At 41.3% G+C, this 25988-nt stretch overlaps 1 protein-coding gene across 2 annotated transcripts in view; it reads right to left on the minus strand.

Annotated features, from left to right (window-relative positions):
- The window catches only part of Klp98A (kinesin-like protein 98A), a 57271-nt gene extending 36500 nt beyond the window's left edge, over positions 1-20771 (minus strand). The window contains exons 1-13 of one of the 2 annotated variants that reach the window (XM_037416150.2): positions 20585-20771; positions 15660-15729; positions 14200-14232; positions 9958-10074; positions 8901-9017; positions 7124-7156; positions 6768-6829; positions 6169-6275; positions 2712-2781; positions 2540-2612; positions 2123-2190; positions 1916-2016; positions 348-464 (exon numbers count right to left, since the gene is read on the minus strand). In XM_037416150.2, the coding sequence (XP_037272047.2) occupies positions 348-464; positions 1916-2016; positions 2123-2190; positions 2540-2612; positions 2712-2781; positions 6169-6275; positions 6768-6829; positions 7124-7156; positions 8901-9017; positions 9958-10074; positions 14200-14232; positions 15660-15729; positions 20585-20631 (1015 nt within the window). In that variant the 5' untranslated portion in view covers positions 20632-20771. The remainder of the gene's footprint in view (positions 1-347; positions 465-1915; positions 2017-2122; positions 2191-2539; positions 2613-2711; positions 2782-6168; positions 6276-6767; positions 6830-7123; positions 7157-8900; positions 9018-9957; positions 10075-14199; positions 14233-15659; positions 15730-20584) is intronic. The other variant, XM_075870865.1, reaches the window with a different exon arrangement.
- Between the last annotated feature and the right edge of the window lie 5217 nt (positions 20772-25988).

A 25988-nucleotide genomic window follows, 5' to 3' on the forward strand; every position in this document is an offset into this window, starting at 1 on the left:
ATTGTTGGGCTTACTTATATGAAACAACAAGTTTCAAACAGTTTTGTGTAAATGAAGCTCGTGTTTGCACCGAGCACTACAACTACCAAAAGTGACTGGAATCAGCTATGGCTAAATAAATACATGCTTGTCAGAACTGGCCACAACACCAAATCACACTTTAACTTGCAAGGAGAGAACACATGTTAAATTAAGCAAGCCAAGGATTCTATGTCAAAAAAAAAAACAAGATAGTTCCGTTGCCACACGAGAGTTGCTTCTTATGTTTGAGACTGGCACAAATGTTTCTTGTCTGTGCACTTTTAACTTTAAATGATTAAGCCAAATTTGAATCCATTGATACTCACTGGCAATCATGATCGTCTTGGAATTTCCACCCAGGCTGTCTCTCAAGAGCCATGTCAAGACAGAATCCCGGTAGGGGATGAAAACGCGCTTCCGGCTGTTACTGGTCGACAGCTCGGCTGGAAATGATAATGGTACCATTAAGAATATCTGAGCCACAAAAACAGTGCACCAGGAAATGTTTTCAAATATACAGCTGCAACAATGTTATAAAGTTGCATGCATACTGAAAGGGCGGGTATTTACTTCAATTGCTTCATCAATTACAAATTTCAATAAAATAATGAAATTTATGAAGTTGCATGCATATTGAAAAAGGTGGGCATTCACTTAGCTTTCTTAATTAATTATGAGTTACCTTTAAAGAAACTAAATTAAAAGGAAGACGAATGTCATAAGCTATGTTCGCAGAACAAAGTATTCAAATTTTATTATTACATACTACAGATGGAATCAAGGCATGATGAGTGTAAGGCATCAACACATAAAAACCCAATAAGAAGCAGTAACATGTCATAAACAAACTTGGACTGATACTGTGTGATAATCAGGCCGGATAATTTCAGTCACTAATGGTGCATTGGTAAATAAGCGAATGAGTAAGCTTGTCTCTGTGTATATATGCGCACAAGCACACACACACATACTGGGTGTGGACCGTACTGGGACCAAGATTTAAAAAAAAGTTTTCTCTAGAAAAGTCCTACCTATCATACATTAGTGGTAGTCATGTGTACAGTGTACATACAGCATGAATTTCTCTTGTGGCTAAAGGCTAATTAAGTCACATTAATTAGCCAACTTTTTATTCTTGCTTAAAGTGGTAAGAGTTTGCTTTATGTTGTACCTTGCCTCAAATAACTCCAAAATGAAGCATCTTTTTTTTTTTGCTGAAATCTGCCCCCTTGTTTTTACAGAGAAAAAACAAAAGCAAGTGAAACACATAAAATATGAAATATATGCGCGTTTTTGCACCTCTACTCTAGTGCTTCTATACATTCTTTAGTTTATACACAGCTGCGTACAGTCATTGTACAGGACCCAACAATGATGGATGCACATCAAAAAATGTCGCTGGGGCATCCATCTTCGAGCCTGAGGCCTTGTACAATGCAGTGACCAATGAATGCAGCAGTGTATCAATTGAAAAATGCTAGGAAGCACTTGAGTAGCGGTGTGTATCTATTTAATATTTCGAGTTTTACACGCTTTAGTTTAAAAAAAAAACATGCAGATTTCTGCAAGGAATAAATACTTGGTTTTGGGTTTATTTAAGGCGAGGTAGAACATAAAGTCAATATTTCTGATTTGAGCAACAATAAAAGTTGGCTAATTATTAACTAATTAACACTCAGCTATAGATTCTATGTATTATGCTCACACAACTACTAACGATATACAAGTAGGACTTCCCTAAAACACACGGTCTTAAAAAAATTATGGTCCTAGTAACATAGTTAGCTGGGAGCTGAGACACCCCGAAGACACACACACGCGCTCAGTAACTACTGCAGCAGTTCCAAGCACACACACAACACCAGCTTAAAGCTTAGCACTAATGCCTACTTACCTAGTGCTGATATGACAGTTCCAAGGGTGACTAAGGACTTGTTGATATGGCCACCTTCTTTTAGTCGCTGGCCAGTAGCTTTGGTGGAATCTGCGCGCTCACTGAACAATGTAAAACAGAAGTGATTGCATTGTTACACAAGTTAAATCGCAGTCATTTTAAAAATCTTCAAAATGCTAGAAGAGCACTACATCAAGAGATCATTACCTGCCAGCAAGATCCACCAAGTTCACCTTACTGACTGTTTCACTAGGGAGGTCGCGAATAAATTTTGCCTGGAATACATAAAAAAAGCCAGCAATTATGTAGATAAAGAAAAACATGGAAACTATCCAGCCTGCACAAAGGATTACTTGTGCTTTAAGTTATATCAAGTTTGAAAATAAAAGCAACTGTTTTTATTACTCACAACTCTGCTTTGACTATCTGGAACAATTCACTAAGCGAACAGGTGGTTAAGAAGAGGATAAAAATGCATACAACACCTGTCATTCACTTTAGTTTTTTGGCAGTTTTAATTTTCACTTTAAGTGTTTCAAATTAGACTATAGTAAGAACAGCTGAAATGTCCGTCTTACAACATGCCAGCCATTCTACACAGAAAATTATATAAAAAAGCCATACCTGAGTAAAATTCAATGTAAAGATGGCGTGCGACCGGCTGCTAACATCGTTCATGGCTGTAGACGCAGTTGTCCTAGTGAGAACAAAGACATACAAGAGCAATAAATTACAGCTTCAGGGACACCCGAGGTCAAACTTAATCAAGCCTTGCGAGCCATGTTACAAAACGCACCTGTGGGAGTTTCCACGTGCCATGAGCTCCTCCACATCAGAGTAGTCCATGACGAGGTGACGTGACAAGTCTGTAGAGAAGCAAACATAAATTCAAATTCATTTAAAAGTTAATTAAAGTGCGCATCTGCCAGTTCTGTGATAAGGGTGGCAAAGCCTTGTAACGGTGTCATGTACAGACAGGTATTTGGTGCAGCAGCATGAACTGCAGAAATAATGCCCAATCTATTATAGCTGGTTGTTGTAACAGGTAGTTAGTATCATCACCAAAGTTAAACGGCGAAATTATTATCACATCTGTTAGGCAAGAACGTTGTGACGCAAGATGCAATACAGTTGCCCCATTTCTAACTGCAACCTTGAGAACATTTAGCCTGACACTACATGACGTGCACATGTATTAAAGTATGATACGATACGTTTTGTCATCTGTGTGTTGCATTAGTAACAACCATAACAACTAGTGTCACATTTCCCTGAACTTTAAGCAGCCTTCTCACCTCCTCAGTGGTCAAAAGAACAGGAAACCACACACGATTCACAAAAACTTCAAATGTTAGAAGTATCATTTTCTTTTGACTATTATATGTAACTGTATAAGAAAATTAATAATAATAAATTTTGGGGTTTAACATCCCAAAACCACCATACAATTATAAGAGACGTCGTAGTGAAGGGCTCAGGAAATTTCGACCAGCTGCAGTTCTTTAATTAACACCTAAATCTAGGCATACAGGCCTCGAGCATTTTCCCTTACATCGAAAATATGGCTGCCACGGCCGAGTTTCGATCTCGCGATCTGTGGTTAGTGGCAAAGTGCCTTAGCCACTCGACCATTGTGGCGGGTAACAGTCATAAATACGTGCTACACCACATTAGTGCACCTTTAGGTTAATACACAACAGACAGCTAAAAAAAAGTTAATTTAAATGAACCTAGAGGTTGAAATGGACATTATCCTACTTGACAACATATATTTGGATAGTATTTAAATTGGGGATGTATGAATGCATTTTTGGCAATAAACTGAGTTACATATTAACATTGTTTTAAGTTCTTTTTCCTAAAACGAAGTTCAGCAAAATAAGACACATTGTGCAAGCCTGTGTAGCATTTGTAAAAAAGCTATGTTGCTGCACCAGTTACTTCACAGATAACATGAATACATGGTCAATAACATTTTTCATGCTTTATAAAATTGTGATGAATGCTAAAAATTCCAATATGACGAATTCCCCTTTTGTGAAACAACATTTCCCGAAATAGAGTGCAGAGAGAGGCAGATAACATGGAAGAACAAAAATAAAACCTTGCTGACACAAGCACACCATCATATAGAAGATAAGGCCTGTAAAGATATCAGTCAAGCGCCTAGAAATGGTGTCTTAATCTTGGAGCTATCCTTGACTTGTTGGCTGAAAACATCGGACGGGAAATCTATACGACTCTCTCGTCTTGTGCCAGCAAGCCTAACCTTGGCCTGCCCACCTGAGACTATCATGCCCTGATAGGAGCTGCGCATAAGTGATCGCTTGTGATTTCAGCAGTGCCCTCTCGATACTTCCCAGACGACAACTACCTTTCAAGAAGTCTGTTCACTTCAGTCTTATTGCTTAGAGAAAATGTACCTGGGATAGCAATATCACAACAAAACGCAACATAGACATGAAAGCCTGCCAATCACTTGCAATAAAAGTTTGGCCCTGTTGCACAATACACTTCAAAGATACTGCATTTTGGGTTGTCTAATGGAACTCAAATTTTTAAATTACAGGTCCACTGAAAGATGCTGTTGGTAAATTATAGTGGTGCCAAAAAATTTTATCTATATATTGCAGCCAGAACATTACCCTCGAAACATTGCATCTTGATTAGGTCTGGCGTTTTTGCAGGCTCTATGGCAGAGTTGAGTAGTAACAAGGTATAAATCATTTTTGCTTCGTGTGTGTGTTCTTCCCGCGCTCCCAGTTCACAGAGTTGAGTTGCCAGCCTTGATTTTTTATAGAAAACCGAAGCTCAAGTTTGCGGAGCGACGACAATGCCGTGCCTGGGCCTGGTGGCGTGCTCCGGAAAACTAGAGGAGAGACACAGGAAAAGTCACAGGCGAGTCGGTGTGTTTCGCCGAAACGGGAGCACGTGCGACAGGTCCGCAATGCTTTCTGCAGTCGGTGCGGGCGCCATGCAGCCAGCTTGGCATGCTAAAACGAGACGCTCGCGGTGCGAAGTTGCCTTTCCGTGATGGAAGAAGCGACCCCACGGAAGCGTCGGCAAGGTCTGAAGTATTGTGTTGTGGACTTACACAACAAGGCAGGCAAACCAAGGGATGCTCTCCATGTGTAAAGCTGTATCAGTTTCCCAGCAAATCACAGCCGGCAAACACAGCCGAGTTTATGAAAGATAGACCAAGCATGACACAAGAGCCGCGGAAAAAAAAAAAATCGAGGCGAGCACTTTAATTTGACTCGCTGTGGTTAAACTTCAGCTTGCTGCTTCGCGGCGACGTCAGCGGGTCATGCGCCCATGGCACAGAGGACATGACTCTAAAACTTCTCGGACATTTTAATGCTATGACCGTATTGCTTTAGTTTTTATTTATTTTTTAGCATGCCGCAAACATTTGCAAATGACAGTACATGGCTGCTACTGCTAGATACCACATCAAAACAAAATTGTATGATTTCCATAGACATCAACACAGCACTTCGATAGAGTACACGGCTTTATGTCGGCAGAATGAGACCTACCCCGAGCCATACGTTGTACACGGTATTATCACGGAGGACCTGAGAAATGCATTTCACAGTGACTCGGGCATCCTTGTTTTCTGTCATCTGCTGCACATCATACACTTGACTAACGAGCTTTATTCCTTTTGTTAGATTCGCTTCTCGGAAGTGCTTGTCCAGCTCAGAGATCTTTATGAAGCCGCACTGCAGGCGGTACATTGTGAGGTGACTCAAATGCAGTGCGCGCTCTCTGCACGTGCACATAAGCGAGCGGCAGCGTATTGGCGGGAAGAGAAAACGTGCGATATACATCCCCAATTTCTACTTTTCTACCAAAGATGGCGCTGCCTGTCCAGAGTTGCAGCCCCACCATGCGTTGCTTTGGCTTCCTATAAGTCACAAAACTTGCTACAAAACTTGCTACAAAACTTGCATCGCCTTTTTTTCATGTTTAAGCTCACGAAACTGTAATTCAGAGACATCGTTATCACAAAATGTAGTACACACCTGTATTACACAAAATGAAGATGGCCTGTACATTAACATTGAAGATTACTTCAATACCATGGTTAAAAATGCAATAAACACTACAGTGTGCACCAGAATCAGACTTATAAAAAAAAGTAAGAGACAGAGAAGGAAAGAAAACAAAAGAATGCTTAATTTGAGCAAGCCACATAATAAAAAGTGATCAAAGACAACACGGACTAAGAAAAAGGTTTAAAAACTCACCTTGTACATAAGGGCCAAGTTTGGGATGCTCTCGAACTCTGAGATTGTGCTGAGTGCTTTCTCGTTTTAACAAGTCTTTGACCTTTTCGTTGTAAATTTCAAGATAACTGAAAGGATAATAAAACATTATATAAGAAGAACAAGAAAAAAAATGATGTCATTTATTTAATGCTTTTTTACATAAATGACACCAACCTTAAAATTTTAGTTTTAGTTTAGAATTGTCAAACATTGCTAAAGTAATGATAAAAAAAGAAAAATCAAAATCGTGCATTGCTTATGTTTAAGCCCCTTGTTCTTAAACAGTGCACATATGTACAATGTTGCCCAGTTATTCTGCACAACTGTTAAGTTCAAAGTAACAATGTAGAAATGAGCTCTGTCCCTTGTGTGGTTTACATCGATTGGAGCAATAAAATTTCTGAATGGATCAAGCATTTTAAAGCAATACCTGAACATTGTCAAACAAACAAACAAACAAACAAACAAACAAACAAACAAACAAAAGATTGTGAACTTTTTGTGACGAAATAACCCCTGTTTCTGCGCATTTCCAACATCTGAAGAAAGTTAATACAGAATGTTTAGATGGAACTTACCTAACCTCTGTACGAAATGTGGTGCCAGAATTTTGACCCAACTTCATTCTAGTATACATAGCCTAGCATGGAAGAAAAAACAAACAAGCAAATAGATATGCGTATGTAGTGGCATCAAACACTGGACAAGGTCCAAGTTGTAACACAGTTAGCAATGTGAGAATAAGATAAACTTGTTGATTAGGAAAAACTTGTTGGAACAGTATCGCAACACCCATTGGTTTTGTGCATGCCTATGGCAATATCTCTTAAAAAATTACAACCTAATTATTTGTTTACTATTCAGAATTCTTGCACAATGTGGAAATAAAGTTACTATGGCCAGAGCAATGAACATAGATGACAGGCACACTTACTTGGCAAATACGTGGTATAAGCCCTTCATTGTTCTGAAAAATTGAAGGTCTTTTAAATGACAGGCAACATACCCAAAGCTCAATGTAAGTGAGAAGCTGACATTCAGTACACAGGAGCAACACAGAATCAGTGTCCATTAGAATATTGTCAGTGGGACTCTACACATAAATACACTTATATCTTGATATAACGAACATGAATATAATGCAGTATCAGTTATAACAAAGAAAATGAAAAATAGTCTTGCAAAAGATACGGTGTTAGAAATAACCTTTCTAATGAATTTTCGGATACAAAGAAAGTTATTTTCTTTAGTATTACTGCCAGTTTGGCGTGTTGGTAACGGTTCATAATGAAACAAGCGCTAAAAATACACACACTCAGAGAGGACACAGACAAGCGCTTACTAGCAACTGAAAATTTTATTTCGAAGCGAACACTAATAAATACATCACACGCATGTACGTCATTCTCGACTTCCCCTGTCATCATCAACAACGTGATATAACAAAATATGCACTCCCATAATCGATGGCACACAACCGGAAACAAACAAGTGTCAAGAACTAAGAAAAGAAAACGTAAAACAGAAAAAAAACAGGAAAAAATGTAAAACAGAAAACAAAACAAAAAACACTGGGTTATGTGACGTCCAAAAAAGCAAATTCCGCATCTGTTGGTAGAACTGACGCTTCACTGACGCAACTGTCCCCTCCTTTCCTTATTCTATACGCTTCCATTATTTCTCTCGCCGTCCGCTCGTTGTGCCTGTCAATTATTCTTGTAAGTTGAAACTTCGTTATAATAATGTCTGAGTGTATTCACTTATATATTATTGAATTTAGAATGTCCAGAACCTTCCGAAGAATTGAACCATTTACAATAATTAAAAATACATTTTATCTCTCAGCCATAACAAAATATGCAATGTGATGTGCACAAAATATGATCAGTTTTTCCGAGCCAGGTGATAAATGTCAAACTGTCTTCAATACAGAAGGCTTTTTCGACTCAGTAAAAAAAATGACTTGGAAATATCTGCAGCCTAAATACATTATCGTTGCAAACTGGTACAAAGTATCATCACAAAGCAAGAAACAACACTAGCACTTTTATCCTCAATCTTTGTTTCTGTAAGTGCTCAACAATGAAAAAGATTAATATCTGCCATAGCACAGATTGCAATCTCAACTATAAGTCTGCATTTTCAGAGATATTTTGTAAGTGCAAATTTAAAAGTACAAATAAGTAAAAAAGGCAGCTTTCACTATTCCCACATTTACATCACTAAAATATAAGGAAAAACTCATTTTTTATTAATTTATTCACTATTCACCCAATCAAACCACTATTGAATTTCACACATATCAAATCAAATATGAATTTAAGATATGCTACATGCTCCCATAATAGCACCATAAAACGGCGCTTCTGTGAGCAAATGCCAACAGTGCAAGCACGAAGAACCATGTGACTTTTCTTCATGCACTTCAAGGAAAATAAAAGTTCTGTTGTTTGGGACGTGTGTGGCTTATCTCGCCTACGCTACCTGCTCGCACAGCTCGGCCTAGCAGTGCGTTCAAACACTCCCCTTACAACTATGCTGAATGTCAAAAGGTTTTCATGAGTATGAAACCAGGTTATATGGTTAAAGGCCTATTCAATATTGTTTACGTATAAACACTGTTTTTCATATAATTATCAGCCCATAACCGTCAATACCTGTAGAATTTGGAAGGCATGAGTGGGTTAACAAGTTACAGCAAACAAACTTACGGATGAGCCCATCATAGTGAATGTCTTTCCTGATCCAGTTTGACCGTAGGCAAATATGCATGCATTGTAGCCTTCAAATGCATTGTCTACAACCTCCTGACCGAGGTCATTGAAAACCTGCACCAAAGAATTCATCACAATTTTTGAAAAGTGAACAAGTCATTCATAAACAATGGTCCCTTGATGCCAAAATGCACAGTATCCAGTGTATAGCGCATTAAGTACAGGACAGAGCAGAAGATGCATAATACAAGCACAGCGCTAACTTTCAGTAATGCAGTTTATTTCGAGAATCAACAGTACACATACCCAAAGACGGTGCACAAGAAGCCATGTGCTCAATCCAAAAATTGTGTATCAAAAGAAATCCATCATGTGGTACTCAAATATTCTAGTTCTTTCACTGATAATGATACAGAACGTTTACTAATACACACGCTACCAAACTTGGCAATTCTCAGAATAAACTGCATTGTTGAAAGTTAGGGCTGTGTTTGTGTTATGTGTCTTTTGCTCTGTCCTGTCCTGGATGCGCTGTACATCGAACACTATAGATAACCAACAGGCCCACCATGCAAACCTAGTCAAAATGCAATGCTTAACTTGGCACGTCATGCAAGTCAAACCTCCATATTAAGTCAGAACTTCACAGATATACTTAGTTGCAAAGAGGACCTAATGCAGTGACTTACTAACTCACCGCAAGAACAGCGGCTAAACCTCATAACTCAGGCCTCCAATCTAAATAAAGAAACCGGGCTCAAGTGCAATCAATTGTAAACTATTGTACCTTGTGGTCTTCATGTACAATGTTCACCCAGATCTCAGGTATCAAACCACTCACATCAAAATGTTTATCTTTCCTTGCAAAATATTTTTATTGGCCACATAACCTTCAGATGCTAATAAAAACAACCAATGTGACACTGCATACTGTCTGACCTAAGGCTCTAAATTTGTACTATCACACATATGCTTGCCAACTATAATTAACAATAACCACCCAAGAACCTTGAGCTGTCAACAAAGAGAAACGTCGTTTGAACTATAATATTACCTGCTCCTGTGTCACAAAGTGTGCGTCACTTGGGTGCACAGACCAGTACGAATAGTCAAACGTAAACTCCTTGATTCTCTCCCGGCCCAATTCTTCGGCTCCACCCTGTGGCGACACCTACAGACAAAAAAGCGCAGTTAATGTCCACACAATGTGCTGGAGAGAATGACGCTACGTGCAGACATACTTGCGATGACAAAGAGGGACACAGAGAACATTGCGTTGTTTTACAAAAGCAACAGGACAAATTGTATAGGCACAGCCAAATGCCCATTAACAAAAATGTCAGTTGTATGCACTGCATAAGTATAGTTCCATGTAGTGTACAAACTAATTGATGTGCAGTTGCTCGAAGCATGGAAAATGACTTAACATCACACACTACAGTGTGGAAAATAAAACAAATATTCTTTACCGAATAACCATGAAAACTAGATTACCAGTTAGGTTAGTTCATAGAAATGGGCAAATTTTTTTTTTTTACAGATAAATAGACTACGGCAGGGCCGTTACTAGGGGAGAGTTGCGGAAGTCCTGACACCCTCCGAAATTTTTTTTTATGCTTCAACTTACTGGGTAATGACATGCCTTCACAACAACTATTAGTTGCCAAAGTTAGATGCTCTACACATAAACAACCCCCAAGAAAAGTTTCTGGGTAGAGCCCTGGACTGCAGTAGCTTTTTCTTGTTAGTAAATAAAACAAGCAAGAATTTATATCTATTAATTTATGTAACAGGCTCCAAATGCAGCATTGCAGTAAGAAAAAATAGAAATATTTATAAGGAAAAAATAAAAATAAAAATGGCCAAGAAAATTCTACCGCGGTAGCGGGTAAACATGAACGAACGAGTATCTAAGATATATATAGCAATAAATAATAAAGACTATAAAGCAGCAAAAAGTGGAAATTATACAAATGCTGTTGTGTGAGGTTACAGCTCGTTGTTTTAGACTAATGAAGACAGGGCCTCATTATACTTATTTCCGCCTTTGATCTGAAGTTGTATGAATCAGTTAATGAATAAAAATTGCAGTGGTGGGAGTTTCATCATACTTATCAATGAGCAGAATTTGTCACAAACAGCGCATCGGTATCACATTACACAATATTGTTAATTTGCCTGTATGTTATTTATTGTACAAGAAATGTGCAGCAAAATGACATTAAATCATCACATCAACTTATTAACATATCTGAAAGTTAAGTGACACACAGTTGACAAGAAGGCAATGACCTTATTCGGTGTGTAGGCATAACACAAACTTTTCTATTTTCCTCGTAGAAGTTGCTTGAGGAGCTGAAGGATAACATGCCCCCCCCCCCCCCCCTATAACAGAAGGCAAGTAAATTTCATCATGCATGTAACCCAGAGTGCACCAATTGTCAGTGCAAGTGTACAAAGCTAGAATAGAGTGCATGAAAGAACTGCGCAACTGAGGGCAATACAATCTTGACACTTATGACCTAGATGTGTTCTATTGTCCATAACAGTATGAAGCTGATAGACTATTGGCTTGCCATATCACCCACCCTATGGTCTAAGGTTTAAAAAGTCAGATGTCTGTAGTGCTGTGCAAGTCTACAACAAAGGTTTTCTGATAAAACTGCTCATGGTATTAAAGCCAGTGCCAAGTGGCGTAATCAAAGAAGTTCTCTACCTAAGAAACTTGCAGTGATTTGATGACACAAAAGTTTGAAAACTAGAAGAATAGGTTATTATATGCACGAGAGCGTGAAATTCCCAAGGGACAAATTTTTCAGGAAGAAGTCAACCTGAGAAATTTAGAGAAATTGTGTAAATATAATATTTCTAAACACTGGCTATACAGTGTGGACTACCATAAAGAAGCCAGAAAGAACACACACTTTGGCAGGCTGCCAAAGATAGCAAGCATGAAGCTTTTGGGAAAGATTCGTCATTTATGCAAAAATTGCAAAACAATAGAAAATAGTTTAAAATTTACCATTAAATAGAATGCAAGCAATAGTATCACATCAGCCTGCTGCCCTTAGGCTCAATGATTTTCTACCAATGATACCCGTACATTCCATAATGTGTCGCATTAAGATATCAATAACAATATACATTGATTCCCTAGATAGAGTGCTAATCAATTACATTCAAAAAGTACATTGTGGCCTATGAAGCCACAACAACAGTAAGGTGAAGCTTAAGAACTGAAGACAAATAATACCACATTGAAAATATAACCTGCATTGTTTGGAATAATTGAAATGGGTTACCCGGTAAGGGATCAGAAAATAAAAAAAAGTAAAATATAGAAAATAGTTAAGCGAAAACTACCGCTTTCCTTTGAAAATTACTTGATAATTCACAATACCAGCCGTAAAGCTCACGAGTGATTCCACAGAAACACTTACGAGTTATTTACAAAGACTGCATCGTCACGCAGTCGTAAATTTTAGCAACAGATGTTGTATCTCCAGACACTGGCACAGTGAGTCACACGCGCATGCTCGCGCCCGTGCAGTCACGTTTATTCAGACAACTTTTGAGAGGCCAGTTCCTTGAGCTATAAAGTTTTATTACCCGTAGTGTGAGTACACACATGCCTTAAGAAAACTTTTGTAAAGCATCTGCATCAGATATACACCACCATGAAACTGAACCCAAGGCTGTTCCCGCTATCATGTTGCCCCACGGAAGTGGTGATAAGGATAACTGCACAAATGGGTGCCGACACAATGCCGAGCTTATGCTTTGCGATCTGTCACTGCCGCCGACTGCAGCCAACGCCCTCGAGTAAAATGTGATAGTGCAAGAATTCCATTCAATCGCTGTAGTGTTTATTACCCATTTCATTCTATGCTTGTGGTCATCTTGAATGCAGCGCTGATTTGATCGTATTATATGCACCCATGCCTGTTAATTTCGAATCGTCTTCTTTCGTCTTTATTTTTCTTAGCTTATGAAAGCCTGTACATACTTTACCAGTTTTATTTGCATTTTGTTTGCCATTTTCGTAAACTTAACAAATGTATATGCACTCTGCTAAAACCCTATTTGAGGGTTGCGGTATTCATAAAGAAATACAATAAATGGATAAATGACTGGCACCTTTGTCCAGAAAGAGCAGACGACACACTGTGAGATTATAGCAATGCAGTAGGCAGTTGTGTGTACATTGCAATGCGGGAATTTTCATAGACGAGTAAATAAGGAACATCTGATGTACTCCGCATATTGATAATGGTCCACAACATAAAAATGACTATAAAAAGTAATAATGATAGCAAAAAAAATACTGGAATGCCACCATTTGGAAGACGTTTAAGATCAGTACAATATTTATACGAGGGCTCAAAATACATAATTAAGGTCTCCTGCCTTCTTTTTCCAAACTAGCTGTGGAGTAAAACGCTTTGACGCTTTATTGACAACTAAAAATACTAGGAATGCTCTGTACTTTCATGCTGAGCAAGACATTTTATTTAAATGTTTATGAAGCTGAGCATGCATGAAGCTTGAAACCCATAATGTAATGTTATGTGACAGACTGAGAACTCATTTTAACCAACTATATATTACTCTAAACTTATCCATTAAGAGAGCAGGCAGTATGACTACATTATGTCATTATAGTTTGACACAGTTACAAAATAAAAAAAACAGCTGGAAAGCTATACGCACAAATTTTTCACACTTTTCACAACGAGAAGTCGTTTTTCCAAAAATAATGATTCATGTTTTTGTGGCATTCAATAAAAATATATATTTATATGTGCACATTTTTCTTAATCGGTGTATTTTTATTAGGAAAGCAAATTATGTTATGCCTTCTGTCGGGCTGCAAAACACTTGATACAGCAGGACTAATTAAATGTGACAGTCTGGGAAGATGAATAAATATAGGCAAACATTTATTGGTAATTGACAAGTAGTTAATGTGTACTGCTGCTCCAGAAAGAATGCATTGACAATAATGATTAGCTTCTTTTTGAGAACTAAGTGTGATGCCAGAAAGCAGTTTTCTCATGCATCCAAGTTGCGCCCTTACACGAATGATAAAAATTTGCATTTCACAAAATATTACAGTAATAATCCAAGATTGGCTAATTAAATGCTCCTGTGCAAGAATTAATCATGCACACAAAATCCCCACAAGATGTCCATGCAACACAAATGTAGACAGAACAAAACATGCAGCCTGGCACAAACTCCACGTGAAAATACAGGAAGCAACACCAGATTGACAGGCTTGAAGCACTGTACTCACTATGATATTGGGGCAGGAGATTAGACTCTGAAACTGTACGGTGCAGAAAATAAAGTGGTTATGATGTACGAGAAAGGAAAAAAAAAAGAAAGCTGTGGTGGAATCTCGTTCCTACGACTCTCCATTTTCGGTATATGCTACGTTTACTTTTGATTTCTCAACCAACATCCCATACAAGAAATGTATTCTCAAATAATGGAACAGGAATGTGTCATCACCCGAAATTGGATAATTAAACAAGAAAATGGGCTTTCTTTGGTACTTCCTAATCTCAATAAGTTATATTCCAGTGTACTAGCTTAAATATCATTTAAACAACCATTTAATATGTAAAACCCACCAATATTATGCGGCAGAATGACAAACGAATGACCACAGAGAGAGAATGGAGACACTCTCTGTTACTTCGCCGATTTAAAACTCCCCACAAACAAGTGTTATTCAGTTTGTAACAGAGTACACTTGTACCCGAGTTTCTTGAGCTTAGTTATCATAATACTATTTTCAGATTACGTGTTTTATTCACTAATATTTCGTGACGATCATGTAGACGAGATTCCACTCTACGACCGCACACAAGAATTTAAAAGGTATTAAACAATAATAAAAGATAAAAGCAATTGCACAGAAATTTGAAAAACTGATAACGGCCAGTAGTACAAATGTTATTTCATGATTAGTAAAATTTTAGAGGTATTCATTCCACAAGAGGCCTCTTGACGACTGTGCTCAGATGAAAACAGATATTTCTCTAGTTGCAAAGAGGACCTGCATAGACCGTATGTCTGATGCCACAAATACATACATTAAAGTTTTGATGCTTAAAGAGCTGTTGCGAGATAAAATATGTGCATACATTAATAGACAAGGTAAGCAGTATTCAACATGTCAAATTCTTGAAAGCTATTACAGTCATTATAATTAGGAAGGTTTTCTGAAATACCAATACTGCTAGTTAATGTAAACATATCGTGCTAACCTGAACTAAAAGGATTAAGCAGGAAGCCCAGAACACAACAGTCTGAATTCTAAGTTTAGGTGTTCATAAGTTTGGGGCAGAAAAGACAAAGGAACACTAGACTGCATAAATTCCATGAAAAGCTAAAAAAAGAAAACTCTTGACATCTGAAGAAGCACTCAACAACTAAATTTTACAGGCAACCTTGCCTGGTGATGCACATAATTACAAGATAATAAGGGTGCATAAAACAATGTAGTTAGGAGCCTAAACTATTCTCATTCCCAAGAAACACAAAATGTGAAATGAGGAGCTGCAAGTTCACATTCAATAAAAAGGTTGCTACAACAAATTCATTCCATATACTCAAGTCATATCAAGCCGACAGACACGAGTATCCAGTAGAAGACCATAAGGTGCAAGGAACGTACAGAAGTGCAATAAATGTCATCGAGCACATCTAATTTCCATGCTTATTCAAGGTAAGTGGACGCTCACATACCTTCAGGTTTTCAATACATGTCTTGTTACCGTCCATGCGAATAATCTCACTGCTTTTCATGTCGATTTCCCTGCGGAAGAAAAAAATATGAAATTAATATTTCAATTTATTTGTCTAGCTTCCCCATGAACCACTCCAGTCACTCATAATATTTGACCTTTGAAAACATTTCGAAGGGTTTTGCGAGGCTCCAGTGTCATGTTGCTGACAAATTGCTAAACCTGCAACACAAAACATAATGACATCTCTTCAAGATATAACGTTTACAAAGGAAAGTGCAAAGTGTACATACTTATAATTCCACGTTTACTTGCAACACTTCGATGTTGCGCGGGTAGTAAACCGGAACTTTTCTTCTGGTTAACCTCCCCGAGTTTTACTCAACCTTTCTCTCTTTTTTGATGTCATACCACGACACAAAAATTGCCTTGCATTACCAGATTCTCAAGTACTGACTTAATATTTCTCTATAACAAATATTGGCAGCTATAAATGCCAGTAAAATCACCAGGATCTTTGAATTGACAAAGCTGGCCTTACACATCCCATGGGCAAAGATTTGAAACCTAAAATTCTGTGAAAAGTGTGACTGTGTACGACTAATAGGCCAAAGTGGAAAGAGCTCATATTTATTCTTTGAAGGTACTAACAACAAGCTAGAGCATGTTACTAGACACAGCTGCAAGTGGAAAGACTGTTAATGATAGAGACAGAATAAAGCACTCTTTTCCCAGTTCGTATAAAAATGAAATTGTGTTTGAAAGTCATAAAAACTGATACGCCTCGTGACCCGATGACAAGACTTGGTACAGGGCAAATCGAAGTAGGCACAGCCATTTGAATATCCACGCCTAATCTGCTGTTGTGCACCCCAAATAAAGTTTAAAAATAGCGGGTGCATAATTAAACGATTCTACTTTTTATGCTTATTATGAAGTAAAACAGGTTGACCTTAAGAAGTGGCACTGGCTTTTCCGCAATTAGTGGAAACGTGTCGAACCACGACAAATGCACTCGATATGAACATATGTGCAGCGAACTGCAGTACATGAACACAAACACCTATCATGCTCACCAACTACCTACCGTTTGCAGTGTGTGCTGCATGTGTGACTGTTGACATTCCCATTTGAAAAATTCAGATAAAAATGTTCCACAGCGTTCCCTGCATTACCACTCTGCAATTAAATGTTCGTAAACAGAGACTGTGTGCTCGAGCGGTTTCAACAGGTGGGCGACAAGTGGACATGTTAAAATGTCGACTTGAGCACACAACTTGTGTTTACGAAATTTTTTGCTGTTTTCCGTTTTCTCCTTTCTACCTTTTTTTGGTGCTCCGTAACTAGACGGTCACTCCAGTAGCCTTTTCATTGCATTAAAGGAAACAGTTGCCATAAAAATTGGTTGTCAGTCCCTTACAGGCACATAGCCAGAAATGCACCACCTTGATTTCGGGTGGGGCAACCCCTTAAAGTGGTCATTTTGCTCTCTATGCTATGGCGAAAAAAAAAAAAATGGTGGTGGGGCACATGCTCGATGTGCCACCCCCTGCCTACCCCCTTGTCCCTTAATTTTCTGAGACGCTATGCAGACATTTGTAGGCACTGCTTTGTTTGGCTTGATGTGTCAACTAGTGGCTAAGAGCAATATACAATGATGTCTTTGTGAATTGAGCCCCTTGCATAATAAACGTGTCATTCTGCAGCACACTGTTGCATTTGATCACTTTGCTGAAGGCACTACCATATTCTACAAGCTTCTCAGCACACGGCTTGCCGTAAGCTATGCAAACAAGTACAATTTTTCTTTACAGAACTTTAAATGAAATTGTGCTACTTTTAGCTGGAAACACGATTCTGTTTATGCAAAAACAGAACATGAATGACTTCAGGATAAGTAAATGTATAAATGAAAGGGCTCATTTCCTACAATGAACACAATATTAATGGGAATTAACAGACAATAATGCCAGGGATAGTATAGGGGAGTCAGCACCATCTATTGCTATGGCGGCTAGTGTGAAACTCTTTGATGCTACTGCCGCTCCCTCGCTACTGATGCTGCCACATTTAAATGTACTTATATACCCTAAATGGACAGGGGGATGACAGCCGCCATAGCTCAGTGATAGAGCATCGGATGTGTTATTCAAAGGTTGCAGGTTCGGATCCTGCTGGTGACAAGTTATTTTTCATCCACTTTTCTTTCTTCCCATTTACATTACAATTACTGCAATAACATCCCCTATGCTTTCCCTGGCACTACTGTCTGTCAATTTTCATTAATATCAGGATAAGCAGGTTTTTAATTATATTTTAGTTAAGACTAACTACTATGAAACATATAAATCGAGTTGCTATTATATAATTTTATTGCAACAGAACATCTTTAAATAATAATGTGTAAATTTGATACCATTACTGACAATTTTCCCAAAGGTCACATCGGAAAGGAGTGAACGATGGCATCAAGAACAAAAAATGTAAAAGGTGACTGTGATCCCAAGATGTCTACGCATCTCCAAAGCATGCCTTACAAATGTGAATACGAAGCAATGAGACAATGCTTGCACACTATTCTTCTAAATAGATAACAGGTCACTCCTGCATTCTGAAACTTTCACCTGCTCTGCCAGCTGTGAAATACTTGAACAAGGTCATGAAAGTAAGGACTGGAATTATGTTGCCCTTTGTCTGCCTTACGGGAGCCTCACTTCAATTTAATTTAAGGGCTATAAAGAAAGTCCAGGAGTGCAGGAATGGTTGTTGAAACAAAACGGCATCTTCTACAAAAAATATTCTTTTGGTTGTGACTGTTTTGAAGCAAGTACTGTGAAAATTAGAGTTATTCCTTAAGCGGACTTGTGCCTAGTATAGAAACATCCACAAAACATGCAAGCCCAGTAACTTTTCTATGCCTACGTCACCTTGCTTTTTGCTGCATTTTTTTTTCATGCTAAATTAACCTTAGCCCAATTATGTCCCATGTGTCAGGGTACTTGAGATGCAAAGGTTGAAAATAATGCTCAGGAAGATATTCTAGCTGATCACCTGGTTTATTTGACAGATAAAAGCTATAGCAGATGCTGATGAATAGAACAGACAGCTTATGTGTTGTTCATTTGTTATTTTATGTTCGATATGCCAATCAAATAACGAATTTGTGCTTAACAAATAAATGTTGTCAGAAGGATCTAGGAAGTGTGCAAAGCTTTTTTCATTAGATTTTCTTGAAACTCTGAAATTATGTGAATACAAAACGCACTCTATTGCTAAGAAAAATGATCTTTTGTGCTACAGAATTTATAAGATGTTTCAACTTGGACAGGACTTCCAACTGCGTGGCAGTACGACACGTTGTGCTGCACTAGAAAGTGCTTCAATGTGCACCGTCTGTTCCAACAACAGCACACGTGGTTCAAGTGTGCGATATCTAAGCGTGAGCATGAGATTATCTGCCTGCAAACACCCATGCCAGACGGAAAAATGCCAGACATACTAAACCAGGATGACAGCACTTTCCAAAGCTAGAGCAACACCTGTGTCCACTTTCTAAGCATAATTGTTTGTGAGCCTGAAGCAAAATGTACGAAAGCACAATACACAGATGTACACATGAGCGGCGACTTTTATGCATTGCCCTGCCATTTGGTTCCTTCTGCCGTTTGGTTCTGCATTAAATATTCTGCCATTTGGTTCCTTCAAGAGTGTTGTTTTTAGGTCTGCTTTCAGCATATCTTAGTGCAGCAGCATCATTTATAAGTTTCACACCACTATTCCACAAGCTCTTCCAAATTCAAGCAAGGTTTCTAAATTGTTACGAACATTTTTTCACTGGCTGCAGTGTATGGTCCTGAGCAACAGAATTCAGAGATCAAAAAAAAGTTTCCTTCTGCAAGAGGATTTTTAACGTACGATTGTGTTGTCCATTTCTCATGGCGACAAACAGCTTACTCAATATAAACTGATTATATTAACATGCGTTTTGCGAATATATCTTATTCGAGCACTATCTCAACAGTAGTCATGAGTGTGCTCTTGTGAACGATCAACGGCTCTAAACCGCAAACTACATGCCTGCGAGCCATGCACACGTGTGAATTTTATAATGAACGACATCTAAATAATGCACCAATAGCCTTTCTGAGTTGAGAAAGGCCGCACACGAATTATTGAAGCGGCAGCGATGAACGTGTCGTTGTGATGCCAGGGAAACCAATGAATCATTGACAGCGATCTCGTCTGTCTCGCGTTCAAGTACTCTCTTGAATTGAGTGCGGTGTTCGAACATCTTTGTGTGCGGATCACAAAGCCGGTCTTGTCAAATCATGAATAATCGGCAGTGTAGCGGTACTTCAAGCATTCTACGCCTCCGATGAGCAAAGTCGGAGAGCGAGCGCACACAGCGAAACGCACAAACTTGGCCGCATCGCCAAAGATTGCCGAATAACCTGGAAACCGCGCACACGCAATTCAGCCGCACTTCATTCGCAAGCGCCGAATATAGCGGTATCACCACGCGCTCGACCACGAAATCTGAAAGCGCAATCCTTTCAGTCTAATGTTGACACAGGCCATACGCAGTCTACAGAGCGGGCGGCCCGGGTAACGGTAAAATACAAAGAGCAAGAAAAAAACACACGGCAGCCCCCGAAGCGGCGAGGCGAACAGCTGAAATCGGGAGCGCAAAAGCCCCGTTCCCAGGAAAAAAAAAAAAAGGTGTTTTGTTATATGTCAAGAGCAGCCCTTACTCAAGGGCCGTATCAGAAGCGAAACTGCTTCCACCCCCTCAAGAAGAAAGCAAAGCGCTACAAACACTACGCACACAAAGCAAGAAAAACAAGAGGTTCAAGAGCAGCTGGTTTTCTTGGAGCGACACGAGCGTGAGTCACACTTGGACTCGGTTGCGACGCGAAACTGTCTCACCTTTGATTAAAGGGCCTCGCACGCACGGCAACCTTCACTGACGCCATGGTGCACTCCCGTTGAAGTTCGCGGACACTACTGGCGGCAAAAAAACACCGCGAGACTGGTCAGCACAGCACAGAGACGAGTGGCCGAAGGGTCGGCTCTCGCTGCAGTCGACATAACGGCTCCCAGGACGACGTTGCGATGATCACAGCTGTCGCGCATACGGCAACGGCGCGCACGCATGGGACTTGTGTGTTGTGCGCTTTTTTCGGCTGCTGGCGTGCGATGCGAGCGCTGCCTGGCGTTTCTCGAGAGACGTTCGTCTATGGTTCGGTCAGCGCCTCCTTTATTTAGATGCCTACCGATGAAAACCTTTTCCTTCCTCCGTGGATGAAAACGAAAACAGCTTCCACACTCTTCTCCTCTTTTATTTTTGATTAGTGTTGGTCGCTAGCGCCACTTGTGGCGGACGGTACAACAACTTGACAGTTTGCATAGCCTCTGAAACAGTTGTTTATAAATGCAAATTGCAAATAATTTTCAACTGACGTTCTAAAAACGCTGTGTAAATAAATTCGTGCACTATTATGGCTGTATTTTTTTAGATTGGGTGACTAACGTCACCTACTCGCAATACTTTACAAATTTTGTCACAAATAACTTTGTTGCGGCAAGCGCCATCGCGCGGCGCTTACTCAAAACTAAAGGCAAGGTGGCTCCGCTGGCAACCTGAGTTATTCGTCAGGCATCTCAGTTAAGTAGGCGTTGGTTTGGTGTACCAGTGTGGCCGCTCTACTCCGAGAGCGGGGCTAAGTTTGGCGCGAACGCGCGAAGTTTGGGTGCACGAGTGTCGTAACGCAGTTGCGCCGGTTTTCGCTACGCTCTAGCAGTTCCTTTGTGCCGGCTGTTATGAAGTTACGGGGGGCTTAAGGTACGGGCTGCCGACCTTGAATACACCCCGTGTGATGACTTGAAAGTGCAGTAGGCGGGGAAGAAAAATAGTGGACCCGCTCCCTAAACGCAGCTGCCAAGAACTTCCACTTACTGAAGCGAATATAAGGTGTGAATTGCAAAGTGAGGGCACAAAACGATCTAGTTTTTTCCTTCTATGTAGACCGTTGGAATGCGGCATTTTTCTACATAATTCAGCCTATTTGTGACTATGGGCGGGCTTACGATAATTATCCAGTTCTCAGCCGGTCTGAGAACTGGCTAACCTCCCTGTCCTTCCTCATTTATTCCTCCTCCTTACGATAATTCTATAGTTTTTGATTATCAACTTTCGATAAATCGGGGACCTAGACACACTATTGGGTGCTAAAGAATAGTTAACTTTAATCAATAGTGGTATCGCTTGGAGTGTATTAAACGCGCATCATTTCTTTTTTGCCTATTGCAAGTACTTTTGGCGTCTATCAGCGTCGGGTCAAACGTAATTTCTAGTAGACCAGTAGTCCATCCATGAGACTCGCTCAAGTTCTGTGGCACGCACGCTCTCATGCACGCACTGGGCTGGGGGTTTTTGCGCAACTATAAGATTCAACTTTACTGATTTCCGGCAGATGTCTGGACTGGGCTCCCACCAAGGAGGCCAGTCATGACTTGCCTCGCACCTATAGTAGTTAACGGGTAGACCGAGTGCCCCAACAGCTTTATTTTTGGATATATCTGGATCACGTTGACGGTGTGAGTGTGCGTTAGTGTTCGCAGCTGTCGCTATTCAGCGAATTAGGATGGATGAATCCTTCACACGTACCTTCACTAAAGGGGCGCAAGCGTTGTTTCTACTCAGATATTTAGCTTCTGCGAGAGGGACTACTAACAAAGGTGCTCAAATGTTCCGAAGCCACTACTCAATATATTCATGCATATGACCGTGTGTCCTGGAAACTTTCCACCATGCGCGATTGTCTATTCGCGAGAACTATGAATGGGAACACTGAACTCGTACTTGAAACTGAGTCGTGATGTGTGCCTAAAAACGTAACGTATGTGCTTGCAAGAGGTGCATGCCTGCTTGAATACTTGGACTTATGAACCCTTCTGTGATATGCAAACACATTTAGTCACTATGACTGCATGCCTATGTCATCCCGTGGGGATATTTCAGCGCGCTTTTAAAATCTGCACGACTTAACGCACAAAGCTGCGAACTATAGAAACCACGAAGACATGGGCCGCACCACGCGTGTCGGGACCCGCCGCACGAAAGCGGAGGACGCAAGAGCGTCGCCGACTCGCTCTCCCGCTCTCTGCTTGCGTGCGGCAGGTGTCCCGCCACGTGCGGTTGTGCGGAGGAGCAAACTCGTGGTCTATTTGAGTACACACGAGTAAGATATCCAGCCCGCAAAAGGAAGACACACACATTCCAGCATCTCATTGTTTGCACACCCCGAGCCGCACAAGCGCAAACCGGAATCAAGTCCGTACTCTTCACGCGGACTCTAGAGTTCGTTCTTTCAAAGCTAGACGCCAACGGCGAAACCCCCTTTTCGTTTACAGTCTTTGCTCGGTCCACGCATGGCGCTCAGTCGGCGCTTACTCATCATCCTTCTCGTCTTCTTCCTCCTGTTCCTCAGGTTCGGGCGTCGTAGGCTTCTTTGAGCGTTTTTTGCTATTTCCGGAAATCTTGGCGGTCTTGGCAGCCTTGCGGTGGGTGGCGGCCGGCTTCTTGGCCTTCCTGGTCGTAGCACGGTGTTTCTTTTTGGTCGACCGCTTGCGCTCCACCGCCTTGCGAGCGGCCTTGCGAGCGGCGGCCTCCTTGTGCTGCTTGTCGGAGGACGCGACCGATGCTGAGAGCGCCGGTATCTTGTTGGGGTGCTGGACCGCCGCGTCCTGGCGGTGTCCTAGAGGCTGGAGGTCGGCCGCCTGCAGAGTGTACTGCACCCTGTTCCGGCGGTGCTTGTTGACGTTCTGCAGGGCGGAGCGCATGATGGCGATGCTGGCGAACGCCGTGGTTACCGCGATCACCACGAAGGCGCCGCCGGCGAAGTAGAGCAGCTTCTTGTCGTGCTCCCTCGCCGCCGCCGCCGCGGCAGCCGGCGACATGCCGGCGGCCAGGCGAGCCTTGCTTGGGGGACGCGTGGTGGACGTCGGCCGGCCCGCGAAGTTGGCTTAGTGGTCGGTCGGCAGCTGACGCCGGCGTATTTTTGGCGGCCGGCTTGCGTAGCGTGTAGCTGGCGAGGCCTAGTGGAACGACACCGCGGCTGCCGGGCGCGAGATGCCGAGACCGGCTGCTCGCGATCTCGAGCAGCAGCAGCAGGTCGCGTGAGTCCGTGGCAGTCGATCGTCGTCTTTCTCGATGTGATGTATGAAAAGAGGCTGAGTGCTGGTGCCTACCCTGATTTTAGAAAACAAATTCCATGTCTGGTTTCGATCCCGGTCCGCATACTTACGGGATACCATGAACTGACCAAAACATTCCACTTGGTCCGGCGATGCTATCCTCCGCCTCGTGGTAATTTATGCAGAGATCAAGCATTTGCCTAGCGACAGCAGCAAACGAACACTTATCCTAATCGATTGCTGTATCAACGAATATACTGCGATATTTAAAGCAACAACATCTGCAATGTCTGCCAGACGACAAAGTTACGGTAAAACACATGCTCTGGAAATGCTAGGCCAAAATGAGATGTATTAGTCCCGATGTTCTTTCTACGAGGTGGGAAGTCGCTCTGCGTAGCCCCAAGCTCGCCGACCAACTCTGGGCAGTCCAGCAAGCCCGTGAGGCGACGGGGAGGCAAGACCTTGACGTCCCGACGTGGGAGACCTGAGCCCGGGCCATTACTCTGCCGGACAATTAATAACATTTTTCCATCCATCCATCGACATGGTTTCGATGCTGAAGAGTTCATTTTCCGACCATCAGTTCCCCCATGTGAGGTCGTATATATACGTATTTCATGGCGGGTGAGGAGGTGGCAGCCAGGCACGGCCTGATCGCCATTGCGCTGTGATTTTTTTTTCACTTAGATAAAGTTCCCCGCCGCGGTGGTCTAGTGGCTAAGGTACTCGTCTGCTGACCCGCAGGTCGCGGGTTCGAATCCCGGCTGCGGCGGCTGCATTTCCGATGGAGGCGAAAATGTTGTAGGCCCATGTACTCAGATTTGGGTGCACGTTAAAGAACCCCAGGTGGTCGAAATTTCCGGAGCCCTCCACTACGGCGTCTCTCATAATCATATGGTGGTTTTGGGACGTTAAACCCCACAAATCTAATCTAATCACTTAGATAAAGTTGTCTCTCTCTCTCTCATAGCGGGTAACAGAGGCCAGCCAATAAACCACTGAAGTGATAGCAGAGCTGTAGAAGAGATGAGCTGGTTGGTTGAAAAAAAAAAACAAACCTTTATCAAGGTCTTGCAAAGTAAGCGTCAACGCTAAGCGGGCCACTAATCCCAAAAAGCGCTAGTCACAAGCACAATGGTAGTCACAAAAAAAAACAACAAATACCGTTAGTCTTTGTGTACCGGCGTGTTCACCGGTTACTTCGCTGATATTTATGATACAACAATTGCCCCAGCAAACTTATTACTAGAGGCAGGAGCGTATAAAAAGTTATTCCAAGGGGGAAGGAGTTCTGCTTCGGAGGGGGATGTTAGGTCCTCTTGTAAGCTGACTCCTTCCCCTGACAGGTCACATACTCGAAAATTAGGGAGACGTGGGTGGGTGGGGTGGGGGGTTAGGACATCTCTATCACCCTCTGAGACTGCCCCTAACTTAATGTTACAGTTCACTACATTTGAATTTATTATACAGCGCTTGACTTGACCGTTTTGATGTGTTGGGCGTGTATGAAAGCCAGATGAGATCCACAACGGATGAGCCCAGCCTGGTGAGAAAAAAAAAAGGAGAACTTCATTGCGTATCGAAAGGACTTGATTTGCAGGCTTTGCGGGCTGAACTAAATGATCGTGAGTTCTGTTGTGCATTGGGCGCGACGCACGGAGAACACGAGGTCCAGCGTCCGAGCCACGGGCCGGGAAGGATGAAGAAAATGGCACAGCCAAGACCCGGGCAGAAACAATCTTTGTGTACACAAGTACGGCTAATATATACATTTGTACAACGCCCATTTGTACAACGTGGGGCCAGAGAATTTAAATATATATTTTCATTTTATTGTTCGTGTTGTGTTCTCCGTTGTCATCATCAGGTGCTTCACACCGTCATTATGTCAAACAAGGAAGGCTGAACATCGGGACTACCTTTTTTACTTTTTAACGTGATAACCTTGAAGAGCTCCTTTCGCAGAAATACCAGCGTCGGCGTCGGCGTCGTTGGTTGTGAGCGAAAAATCACCATCTTGTGTGTGACCGAAAAATTGAGAAAGATGCGAATAAAGTAAACAATAAAAAATGCGGTAAGGACTGAGGATCGAACCCGGATGGTTTTTGTGGCACGCTGCTGGGGCTCTATA

Source organism: Rhipicephalus microplus, chromosome 8 (assembly GCF_043290135.1).
Source record: "Rhipicephalus microplus isolate Deutch F79 chromosome 8, USDA_Rmic, whole genome shotgun sequence".
Classification (NCBI taxonomy): domain Eukaryota; kingdom Metazoa; phylum Arthropoda; class Arachnida; order Ixodida; family Ixodidae; genus Rhipicephalus; species Rhipicephalus microplus.